The following is a 12593-nucleotide window of genomic DNA, read 5'->3' on the forward strand; positions in this document are numbered from 1 at the left end:
CCATGTATTGTATTGTAAAAGGGCCCACTCTGGGGGTGGGCAAGAACCATCAGGGTTTTGTTTGTTTTGGTTTGGTTTTGGCCTGGAATATTTATGATAAATGTCATCATTCACTTCTATATACAATATATAACCATCATTTGGAACTTTCACACTACTTTGGGGGGTGGGGAACACGTTAAAAAGCCAAAGTTGAGTCAACAGGAGGACTGGGAGTGAATGTGTAAATGGACTTGGCATTCCCCTTAGACGGGACGGAGGAGCCGCACCCTTTGGCCCTGCGCCCTGCGCGCCGCGCCCCGCGGTGGCCACGCCCCAGGCGCACCTCTCACAGGTGACGCGAATGCGCTCCTCGCTGGACGACTGCTGCTCGTCCTCCTTCTCCTGGAAATGCTCCCGGACACACTGCTCCTCAAACTCGTGCAGCCTCTTCAGCTCCTCGTCGCTGAGAAACAGCTCTGCAAAGGCAGAAGCGGTTGCCACGTGAAAAACCAGCCAGGTAGGTGCGTCCTTGCGAATTTCACAGCCCGCCTTTAACCAAGCTCCCTTCCCCATCCCTTGCAGGCAGCTCCCTGCCCCTGCCGCTGGTTATCACACAAAGACTCCTTGTAATATGCGGCGATCATATTGACATTTCCGCTGGAGCTAAACGGCTCACTTTTTAACACAAAAATCCAAATTACAGCTATTCGGAAAGTGAAACCAAGTATGATTTTCCGGAAAACGTTTTGCATGTATTTTATGGATAGAGTCAAGTGGACAGGAGTATCTTCCCATTCTCTTTAGATGCAACACACTAAAACATTTTGAGGACATCGCTGGTGGTGCAGTGGTTAATAATCCGGCTGCCAACGCAGGGGACACGGGTTCAAGCCCCAGTCCGGGAAGATCCCACATGCCATGGAGCAACTAAGCCCGTGCGCCGCAACTACTGAGCCTGTGCTCTAGAGCCTGTGCTCCGCAACAAGAGAAGCCACCGCAATGAGAAGCCCACGCACTGCAATGAGAAGCCCACGTGCCGCAAAGAAGAGTACCACCACCCGCCGCAACTAGAGGAAGCCCGCGCGCAGCAACAAGAACCCAACGCAGCCAAAAATAAATAAATAAATAAATTTATATATATAAAAACATTTTGAAAGGAACATTGGATTTATAGAGAAAAGTTATTTTCAAGAACTGTCTCAATTTCTCATCTCTTCATGAGTGGACTTTCAGTGATATTAATTACTAATAGATAAACAAAACTAGAATAAAATCAGCATAAAATGAGAAGCATTCTGCAAAGAATAGCATTTGGATACAGTGCTGTGTTTTCACACATTTAAGTAGTTTAAGGAGATTTCCATGCAGGTATCCAATTAGAATAGTCTTTCTAGATTAGCCCAAGATAGAAATGAAAGAGTCCTGAACATACTCAATCCACGATCCTGTTCGTCTTGGTCCCCTTCTCTTTTCTTCCTGCATTGGCGGCTGAGACGCATAATGATTATATAGACGTGGCTTAAAATGATCATTGGTGGAGGCAAGACTGGCCGGTCATGAAATGTCATAATCAGCTGATAACGCTGGAATTTCCACACTTGGTTGGATATTGACTTTACTTCAAAGAAGGTATTGCTTTAAAAAGAATACATGTTTAGTTAGTTGTATTACTTTTAATTGTGATTTCCCAGGGCAATCAGAGTTACTCACATTGAATTGAAAATATGCAATGAAATGGCCTTTTGGGGTCATTCCACAAGTTAGTACTGACTCTGAATGACCTGTCTTTTGGTTTATCTATCAGCGTGGCTTACCAACATTCAGGGACATTTTACTCATATAAATAATTAAGAATTAAGTGTATTGAAATTGCTACCCACTGCTTTCTTGCAAAACCACACCACAGTCTACTGACTGCTCAGGAAATTTTATTTCATATATTTAAAGGTATGAGCCATCCCACTAAGCATTTTGAAGTATTTAAACTTAAAATTCAGTCAACTAGCTGACTACATTTTGTTGGAACTGAGTTGATTAATTACTGAACATTTTGATCGAAAGTGGGTTATTTTGGATGTTGGGTAGGTACAGTCTTTGTCTTCTTTGAGTTTCCAGTGGGAGGCAGTAAGCCTAGAATTGTTGGAATCCTGATCAAGCGTGTTGTCTACACGGGGACCTTAGAAAAGTCAGTTAACCTCTGTCAACCTTCATTTTCTCATCTGTCAAGTCAGGAGTGTAACCAGATTCTCTCCAATGCCCTGGTCAGCTCTGAGAGTCTATATTTCTGTGAAGGATTTTTCCCTCATATTTTTCATCTTAGAAACTAAAATAAAAATTTTCAACATTTATTAAGCATGGTCACATCCTCAACATATCATGCCAAAAGGGGCAAGTTTTACAAGAAATTTGATTGTGGATTTTAAGCCATTTCTTTCTTAGGCCATTTTATCTTCTATTCGGTAAGTGATAAGAAAAATATTTCATATAATAGTACAGTAATTGTCACAGCCTATGAAATTAACTTTGCTTTCTGTGCCTCTGATAATGAATTCAAGGCTCAGTTTGATAAATCGTCTCTGTCTCAGGAGACTTTCATCTAAGAAAATATTTTCATTAGATTAAAATACATGCCAAAAGTGTTAAAATACTAACCAAGATTGAATTTAAATGTATTTAAGTGTCAACTCTTGATTTAGGAATACATGAAGGCTGATTATGGTTGAACAAAAAAACATTGTGAAAAATTCTACGCATTTGAAAGCCCTAGTGGAATTCCATGTAAATCCTGGGCAACCTGAGAGATTTCTGAGATTACACTGAAAATCTGTAAAATAATAAATAACAAATATACGGTCATCAGCGGTGACACACACTTGAAAACGGCGATGAGCAAGTTCACGAGCAGGATGTTGGCCACCAGCAGGTAGCATGCCATGATGGCGGGCGTGAGCCAGGCGCCCGGGATGCAGGGAGGGAGCCGCTTGCCCTCCTCATCGTACTGGTTGTCACCACAAGGAGCTGAAACGAGAGTCTGTCTTTTTGTGCTCGTCTTTTACATAGAATGAAAAGAATAAATAAACTGACCTATGCTATTAAAGGACCTATTTCTTTTTTACTATGTTTTTTTTTCTGATTTCATAAGCAATAATTTTGAAATAATAATAATAATTGAAAAATATCAATTCATACAAAGGAGATAAGGAACTCATTTCTGCACTCACAGATAGTCATTCTTAACTTGTTATATTTGTAAACATTTTCTCATTTCTGTGTTGTGTTTGTCATATACAGAAGTTCTTCATTTTTAAGCAGACGCATCTATCTATGCGTCTGTGGTTTCTTTACTGTTATCCATTAGAAAGTGATTGGGTCTTCTAATTATTTAACATTAACTTATGTTGTCTTCTTGGTCATTTGTACATTAACTTTGAAAATAATTTTATTATGAGGTAGGAGGTAAGGATCCCCCCTAGCCTCCAATCCATTAATTGACTGTTCTGAGTGATGTTTGAAAAAGAATCTTTTCTCTCTCTGCTCATTTGAAATGCCACTTTGATCATATGGGACTTATTTTCTGAAGAAAAAGAGAGGATGATCTCAACAGTAATTAGTGAAGTAATATCCATGAATTTATAGTCTATTTACTTTTCACTTCCTTATCATTTAAAAAAGTACTGACACCAAAAAACAAGAGAAATATTTGAAACTGGTATAAGACTATCGGTAATTAGCTGAGGAAGAAACTAATTAATACACACATTTCATGGACTAGAGTCATCAATTATGCATAAACTTACGATTAATTTCCATGGCGTACACTATAGAGTGATTGGAAAGCAGCATTTTATTTTTTTTAGTTTTGACAGGAAGGAAGAAAAAAAATAAGACAGTTGAGAGAAAAGTCAAACAAATGATGAACAACACAAGAACTGTTTTGCTGTCAAGAAATGTAAAGTGTTCAAGCTTGGGAATTACAGATTCACGCTTGGAAACAGTGATCTACTTAGGAGAATTTTACACATTATTAATTCTAGGAAATATATGTATATATATTTCAAGAATATTTATTTTACCACGTCATAAGCAATAGCAAAACTCACTAGTGAAAAAAACTGTGAAAAAGACATGAGGCTACTGACAGATGATCATTTTAACATGTAGGTTGACCAATCAAGCATTCCCTGTATCCCAACACAAACACATCATAAGCACAAATAAATACAATATTATTATGAAATAATCAGACCAAGAACTGAAAACCTACATTTCATGGTGTCACTGAAAATAGCCTCAAGTTTGCCTCTTCATCTTCTCTTGTTACCCAATTTAATTAAAAAAAATAAAAATATTACAACTTACGTCTGGATCCAGGGACTTTTAGCATTTATGTATGTTTACTGAAGCTAATATTCCTTTGAAACCAAATTAGATTTTTATGTTCTGGTTTACCAAGCTACAAACACATTCGCTAATTGACTCTGAGATACTCATGATAAGGATGTGTTCTGAATCACGTGATGAAAGCCAGTAGGTAGAAGGCATTGTGTGACTGGTTATCAGTCTCACTTAGTGGAGATATACCGAACAACCCTGCATTTTCTACAAGGCAAGGATGTTCAGAACCTTCTATTCTCAAGAAGCTTCTACTTCTACTGGAAGTAGCAGCCATGCTATTGTACCTGGTGCTTTTTGACAGAGCACAACAGGCAAATTAAAATATTGGTGCTAACATGAAAATAGGTCTGAAGATGCTAATTCATTGGTGATGCCGTAACTGTCTGGGTGAAATAGCATAAGAGCATTTGAACTTCACTTCCCTACAACACAAGAGACACTGTGACCTACCAGCTCAGCCTGGCCAGAGCTGGGGCCTGCATTCCCCAGAAATCCATGCAGGATTGCAGCTCATTTCCTCTGCTAACATCCAGAATACTGTTGATAATACAAAAATATCACTCCAGGAGTGAAGAGGAAATGGATAGCTATGTGGAAAATGGGTTCTGAAGCTTGAAGAAGAGGATGACACATGGTAATAGTCACTATCTCATTTGACTGAAATAATACTACCAGCTCTATCTCGGGGCAGAAAGAGATTCAGGTTGAAGAAAAATTAGGATGTTGGCATTGGGACTACATTCATGTGTAGGACATGCTCAGGGGATGTGAGACTCAGAATTCCAGTTAGTGGTTCTCAGAGTAGAAGACAGGACCGATGTCTCAAAAATCTGTATTTCATAATCTGCACTGATTTCTTCATAAAATAATTGATGCCTATGGCAGAATAAAAAATACTTTATTCCCAAATTAACACAGGCTCTTCCATTAATTTGGAACTGATCATCTGCCTTGGGAAGCAGGGAAGAGAATCTTACTATGAATTCTATTCTTACGGTCTATCTGGTCTGCAAACACCTCTCCGTAGATCATCCAGTAGGGCATGTAGAAGATGTTTCGGGCCAGTTTCCAAGAAGGCTCCTCATCTGGATGCAAAATGGCTTGACGGGCTACTCCGAAACTCATCAACACCACCAGCATGATGACCACAAAATACAGCATGTCAATCATCTGAGGAGAGAGAAAATGGGCCTCTTACTGTCTTGACTCATGGGCCAAGTTCACCTGGTTCATTACATTGTGCTCCTCAAAGACTTCATGAGTGCTTAATTAGGATGGAGGAAGCTTCTTTCCCCTCCCTCCATCCCATCCGTGGGCTACTGATTCTTGTACTTCATGCAATGCATACACCTTATTCTAGAACATTGCCATTCTCATCTCATGCTCTCAATCTTTCTTCTCCTCTATTGTTACCCATAAACAAATTCCTTTAGTAACTACAACTGCAAATGGAGAAAGGGAACAATTATGGGAAAATACAGGAATTTGTGAGGGAAACTAAGGAGTAAGAGGAGTAGATATCTAAGGAGGTAATGAGATCATGAGTTGAGAGTACATACTGATATTCATTCGTTATACAAACAGTGAGTAGTTACAATGAGCAATGCTCTGGTTACTATGGATACTGACCTTATATAATTCTTAATTTTGAACATCCCTGAAGATGAGGGCCCTGGCTGGGATTAGCTCAACCATATATCCCTTTGCTCAAAATTTGCCCTACAAAGAGTTATTCCTAAGCTTGGAAGACTTCCTTTCTTCTGGGACCAGTCCCAACACTTGGGCTATTTTAAGTGAGGTAAGGATGATCTGCTGGTTCATTTTTAGTTTCATATTTTATGGCCTGTTCTGGAGTAAATGTTGCCATGGATTTGTCTTGACATCATCACACGAATTGCCTGTGTCCACTCCAGGCCAGAGCACATGAGCTGAAGACTGTGTGGAGTAGGGGTAGGGGAGGGTGACCCCGGGCCCCCTTTGTCTCTGGCTTCTACTGCACGTTAGGAGGTTATGCATCGGGTTATTGCCAGAAATACATGTACCTACAGTAGGCCCTCAACCTCATGTTCGTCAATTGGATTTAATTAAATTGTCAGTATGTAGAAGAACTATGTATCTTAAAGCAAAGAACATTTCCTGTAGGAAACCAACTGCGAGGGAAAGATCAAATGAAATGCAACAGAGCCACGCTGGAGGCCTGGCCTCAGGTCCTAACCACAGTCTCGGTGTCTGTAGTTACTCACGGGGCGTCAGGACTAACCATCTTTCCGATCATCATCACATAGGGTCCCAGATACTTGTTGACACCAAAGATGTCCAGGACACGGATGTACCAGAAGATGATATCCACGCAGTAGATCACGCGGCCATAGCCCATGTAGGGCTGCTTCTGTAGGCGGAGGATGGCTCCAATCATGAACATGGAAATGGCCACGAGGTCTGTGATGTTCCAATATTCTTGAAGCCAAACTTTTATTTTCTGGCTGAGTTTACCAGGTTCTGACATGAGGATCTGTAAAGAAATGCCAAAGAACAAAAAACAAGGGAGCGTGGTATTGGAAGACTTGTCTTCTTAGAATCTTGGGACATTAGGACTGGAGCAGCATTCCAGGGCATCTGGTCCCCTTTCCTGCTCAAGACTTCTAAGTACTAATCTTCTCAGGCAGAAAAACATATCTAGAAAGGGAAATTCCACAAAATCCTCTGTATTCCTAGAGTCAGGGTTTCACAAACTCTCAGGAAATGCCTTCTAAATTATGTCCCTCTGGCTGTAATTAAAGTAGCTGCCTTTTGATCCCTTTTCTAATTCTCTGGACACTTGCCTGTGAGCCCACGTTCCAGAGTTAGTCCAGGAGGAAAACTCTAGGGCAGAGATAAACCTGTGTGGTCCCACAGAGGGGCAGTCCACCCAGGGGAGATGGCAGAACTGGGATGGGAAATGTTTATCAGCCAAAATTCCTTTGTAACTCAGAGATGGGAAGTCAGGGGAAAGCTGAACTTGATTTTCTCCTGCTTGAGAGCTTACTCTTTCAAAATCACCACTGATTAAAGGGACATTTCCTCAGAGTAAACTTGAAAATATTTAACAAGCAGCAGGCACGGGCACACTTAGAGCAAGCCCCACGTATGCAGCTATGGCGTGCAGCAGGGTGGGGGTCTTAAAAGTGGTACCCCTTTACTTACCGAGACTCTGGGGAGGTTCTGGGGACTCCAGAGGTGGGATGGGGTGGTGGCTATTTATGGGCCAACCCAGAAGGCGTTCACTAGTTTAACAACCTGTGCACTCTGCCTGATGGCCGCCCACCCTCTTTCCTATAACTGGGAGGTAAAGAACAGTGTCAGCACATGGCTGATGCTCAGTGAGCTCACAGTGTCCCTAGAGGTGGCACGGCAGGCCACTTGGGAAATCCCAGTTGTAAAGTGGGCAAAGTTTGAATGAAGCCCAGCTAGAAAAGAAACAGGAGTAGTGGGAGATGTGTTATAACATTTTAGATTTGGCACTCTGCGTTTCTCGGGCTGTCATCAGACTGACAGCCTCGAATTAGCTCTCCTGGGAAGAAGTTGCCAGTGATAATTTTTCAGTTCAGTGAAAGGGTCACTGCTGATTGCAAAATAAGAATATTGGTTCTCTATCAGAAAGAATATGAAATTCTGCTGTGTGCTTTCTCAAGTTCACTTTTTCTTGGCTATAAGCTTTCCCTTTATAAACTGATACAAAGAATTAAAACTTGCAGATGATATTAGAAAGAAAAGGACCTGGCCCATATTTCCTCTGCTGCCTGCAGGGGTTGCCCTCTTGAAGTTACATGTTAGTTTCAAGTCTCCTGTGACACGAGTCTGCATGAGATGGTGTCTGTCCTTTTTCAACACTTCTTTGAAAATCCTGTTCCCTCTGTTTGCAGCAGTTGCGCTGGCGGCCTGCCCAGAGGCACTGGAGGCTTCCACCAGGTGGGTGCACCCAGCCCCCATCTGCTGCAGGTGCCGCTGTTCGGCTCCCACCTGCCCCCTTGGGCAATTGTAGCCGCTTTCCCAGAGATGCTGATGGCTGGCTGATGTGGGTACAAAAGTCTGTTCCCTTTGGTCAAAATGGGACAGACTCTACAGTATTACTTACACTCAGAGTCCCCTGCAGGATTAGGCCAGGGACAGATTCCACTGAAGCCACACCTTGCTCAGCCCCGTCCCCTCTTCTGGCCTGGCCACCCTGCTGCCTCTCTCTGCTCTCCTGGGAGCTCTCCTTTAATAAACCCCTTGCACAAGAATCCCCATCTGGGTTGGAGGGAGGACAAGTGTGGTTCAAAGTCCTGAGTTACAGGAGAAATGTCATCTCCTACATCTCCCTTTCTACTTCCAGCTCCGATTAAACGGAGCCCAAATTTGTACCCAGTTGGAGTCATTGGTTTATCTCAGGTACCTGGCAGCGTTTATGCTGCTTTTCTAGGCACTCAGACTTATTTTTCTTACTAAACATCATCTATTCTGCCTTGTGTTTTGATTTCCAAGTTCAAATTCAGTTGGAAGCAGAAGGTGTATAAATCTCAAGCAAGGGAACGGAACCAACTTGGGATTGTGACACCTCGAAAGAGAAGTTCCACGGCACTTGGGATTTGCACGATACGTTTTTAAAATAAGGAGCTATATCTGGGGACTTCCCTGGTGGTCCAGTGGCTAAGACTCTGTGCTTCCACTGCAGGGGGCATGGGTCTGATCCCTGGTTGGGGAACTAAGATCCTGCACGCCCCATGGCCAAAAAAAAAAAAAAATTTTTTTTTTTTTAAAAGAAGATACATCCGAATTGAAGTCAGTGGTGGGTGGGGCTGGGACAGGCCTTTGGAGCATCACCTCCCGAATCTTCTCCAGGGCCAGGCTCACGATGTAGGAGATGACGATCCACTCCTGGAGGCAGGGCCAGCGCTCCATCCGCACCAGGATGACGTAGTTGAACAGCAGTAGGTAACCCAGGTAAGATATCTGAAAGGCAGAAACCGTGAGCGGTGTCTGGGGAGGTCACACGTGCCTGAAAAAAGCTTCGACACCCTATTTACAAGTGGACACATCTTCTAAAACAAATTTTCATTTCCAGGTGCACCGAATCCTTTAGAGGAAAACTTCCACTCACATCACCGGTGCAGGCAGAGGACTTTGAGGCAGATGGGGAGGCATTTTGTACTTTAGTGCGATATGGGCACTGACAGTCCATTCTCTAAATGAAGATGTATTTGTTGCTACTATCAGCCTCAAGGGGAAGTTATAAAGTTGCATGAAATTATGATGAGTCGGGAAACTTTTAGTAGTTGACTGGTGTGCCCTCTACATTCCTGGAAATTGGAAAATGTTGCTGACTCTTCCCTGCCTTGCAAATTTCCTTCTTGAACCTTTCCACTGCTGATGGATGTGGGGGGTTCGAAGGGAGGAGGATGGCATGAGGTGTCTTCCCAGGTACACACACCTGTGTTGAGGCCCCTCGGTCAGCCCTGATACGTCTGTGATGTGCTGTGCCCACAGCAGGGTGCCTATCCTTGCGGCATGCAGAGTTGGGAGGGATATGGGAGTGAGCTATGAGGTGGAGGGAGGTGGTCTGAAGATGACCGAGGTTGAGTCACTCTGAAGCGGTACGCACCACGGGTACAGGCCCCTTCTGAAGTCTTGGGGAGGTGGGGGGGGAGGGTGTATACTAGCAACTGTATATTTGTGATTTGCAGCCTTTTTTTTTTTTTTTTAAAGATGCCCCCCTCCTGATTGTTTAAGTTTTACCAGGATACAGGTAGCATCCCATGTATCCACTATCTAGTCTTTGCAGGAGGATTGGAGCAAGAGTTCTCAAAGTGGGGCTGTGCTGGGAACCCCTGGCAAGCTATAAAACGTGCTACCCCCTCCCCACATCCAGAGGCAGCATTTAGAGGCCCTGGGGAGAGTTCCTGGGGAGACGCCCAAGGCTCATCAGCCCCCTGGCCCTGCCTTCTTCATACGCATCTGTGGAGGTCAGGTCTCTTCCTGGTCCTCAACTGTTTCTGACCAGAACAGGTGGGCAGCTGTGGCTTTGGTGGAATCGCCAGATGTGGCTGCCAAAAGGTTGGGTGTCCGGGCTATAGTTGGCCTGGGTCCCCATGCAGCCCGCTGGGTGCCATGCCCCAGAGCTCTGCCTCTGCCTTCTGCCCTCCTCATCCATCGCCCTGTCCATGGCTTTGGACCTGGCTCCTCTCCTCCCATCACCTGCTCGCGCCCAGTCACTAATGGGACCGCAGTGCCAGGACGTGCCAGGCGTGGGCTGCTGCTTGGCATTTGGGACTTCATGAGTATTGTCCCTCCCCCGACCGCAGTAGGTAACCCAGGTAAGATATCTGAAAGGCAGAAACCGTGAGCGGTGTCTGGGGAGGTCACACGTGCCTTAAAAAAGTGGTTGCAGGCACCACAGCATGCCTGCCACCCCTGCTGGGACGGCCTGCACCTGAGCCAGTTTCCTCCAAAGCCTTCCAAGCTGCTCCAGTCTCCTCGCCCCACTTTTCCTGCCCATCCGCGTGCATAAGGCTGGACCACTCTTGTTCTGGGTGCACCGCTCTGCTGGAGCCGTCCAGACAGAGGCCACCGATGGGGCTGGAGGAGAGTGTGTGGTCACGAGGTCAGTGTGGCCTGCACCTGAGAGCGGAGATGCCTTGATTTGCTCCTCTATTCCAGGACTTCACGCTCTGCGTTCAACCCTACTCTTTGAGTAACTCCGTCAGTCTCCTGAAAAATGACATCTGTGAGCTTGCTCTCTAAATACTAGTCATCTTTGTTCATTGTTGGAATAAAACTCTACTTCCCTAAGTTTGTATTACTAAAGACATTTGAAAAATCCTTCATCTTGAGCAAATAGAGTATGACTATTTTGCTTTATGAAATGCTGTATTTGGGGCTAGGATGGCCACATTCCTATGTATAAATATATGACAAGATATCTATCTAGATTCAATTTTAGTTGAAGATTCTGAGTTAGTCCCACTTCTGTTTTCATAATTAATTTTAATCCATTGATTTTTTAAAAAAAAACACTCTTTTTAAGCCCTTGACAATTTTCTTCATTCTGACATGTCTAAAACATGCTAAATGGTGAAGGCTAAGGGTGGGGAGCTCACCGTGTAAAACCAGAACTTGACAATAGGAGCGTTGTAGAATTCGCAGATCTTGGTCCCGATGGGAACACTTCTTTGCTTTTTTTGTTCGTTCTCCTCGTCCCCCTTTCTCGAGCCAGTGTCTGCATTCGCATCCTGGAAACAGAGCAGAGCATGTGGCAAGCAGGCTGCCAGATGGTAAACGCCTTGGACTCCAGCACCATATTTAACAGACAGGTGCCTCAAAAATCAAGGATTATAAAAGATGCAGACGTAGAGAATGGACTTGAGGACACGGAGAGGGGGAAGGGTAAGTTGAGACGAAGTGAGAGAGTGGCATGGACATATATACACTACCAAATGTAAAATAGATAGCTAGTGGGAAGCAGCCGCATAGCACAGGGAGATCAGCTCGGTGCTTTGTGACCACCTAGAGGGGTGGGATAGGGAGGGTGGGAGGGAGACGCAAGAGGGAGGAGATATGGGGACATATGTATATGTATAGCTGATTTGCTTTGTTATAAAGCAGAAACTAACACACCATTGTAAAGCAATTATACTCCAATAAAGATGTTTAAAAAAAAATCAAGGATTATAAAAATGTCCCCAATTCTTGCAGTTTCTAAATTCACGGCGAGAGAAATCACAACTATTTTGAAAATGAGAGTTGATGGATACTTTTAGAATCAAGGGTATCACTGACCATATTCTCCTCCTCTTTTTCTTTGCCGTCTTCGTTTTCCTTGGATGTTTGATATGAGAAGTCATCAGAGGTGCGAAATTCCAAAAACAAGATGGTCGGGGGGAGAAGAATCCCCATGATAACCTAGGTATGATGAGAAAAGTGGATTTTAAGCTATGGCAATTCTTGAAAATTTTCCTAGTATAGGCAAAAAAATTTTAATTATGATCTTCAGCATTACTCAGTAATCTAGCAGCCCTGGAACAGGTCTATCTCTGCTCTGACGGTCTGTGGCTTATTCCGTTTGGTATATTGATAGAACTGCAGACACTGAGAAATTTAAGATCATCCACCAAATTGTTCTAGATGAACAGCAAGCAGTATTGTGTGGAATCCTGACTTAAAAAGAGAAGATCTTGCATAGAGTTTCAAAGCAGGCAATT

The 12593-nt window shown here is 43.5% G+C and overlaps 1 protein-coding gene across 1 annotated transcript in view; it reads right to left on the minus strand.

Annotated features, from left to right (window-relative positions):
- The window catches only part of TRPM1 (transient receptor potential cation channel subfamily M member 1), a 115921-nt gene that overhangs the window by 16336 nt on the left and 86992 nt on the right, over nt 1-12593 (minus strand). The window contains exons 20-28 of the mRNA XM_057542664.1: nt 12172-12294; nt 11493-11624; nt 9220-9348; nt 6638-6889; nt 5373-5547; nt 3780-3800; nt 2856-3000; nt 1415-1617; nt 326-458 (exon numbers count right to left, since the gene is read on the minus strand). Coding sequence (XP_057398647.1) covers nt 326-458; nt 1415-1617; nt 2856-3000; nt 3780-3800; nt 5373-5547; nt 6638-6889; nt 9220-9348; nt 11493-11624; nt 12172-12294 — 1313 coding nt within the window. The remainder of the gene's footprint in view (nt 1-325; nt 459-1414; nt 1618-2855; nt 3001-3779; nt 3801-5372; nt 5548-6637; nt 6890-9219; nt 9349-11492; nt 11625-12171; nt 12295-12593) is intronic.

Source organism: Balaenoptera acutorostrata, chromosome 3 (assembly GCF_949987535.1).
Source record: "Balaenoptera acutorostrata chromosome 3, mBalAcu1.1, whole genome shotgun sequence".
Lineage (NCBI taxonomy): Eukaryota > Metazoa > Chordata > Mammalia > Artiodactyla > Balaenopteridae > Balaenoptera > Balaenoptera acutorostrata.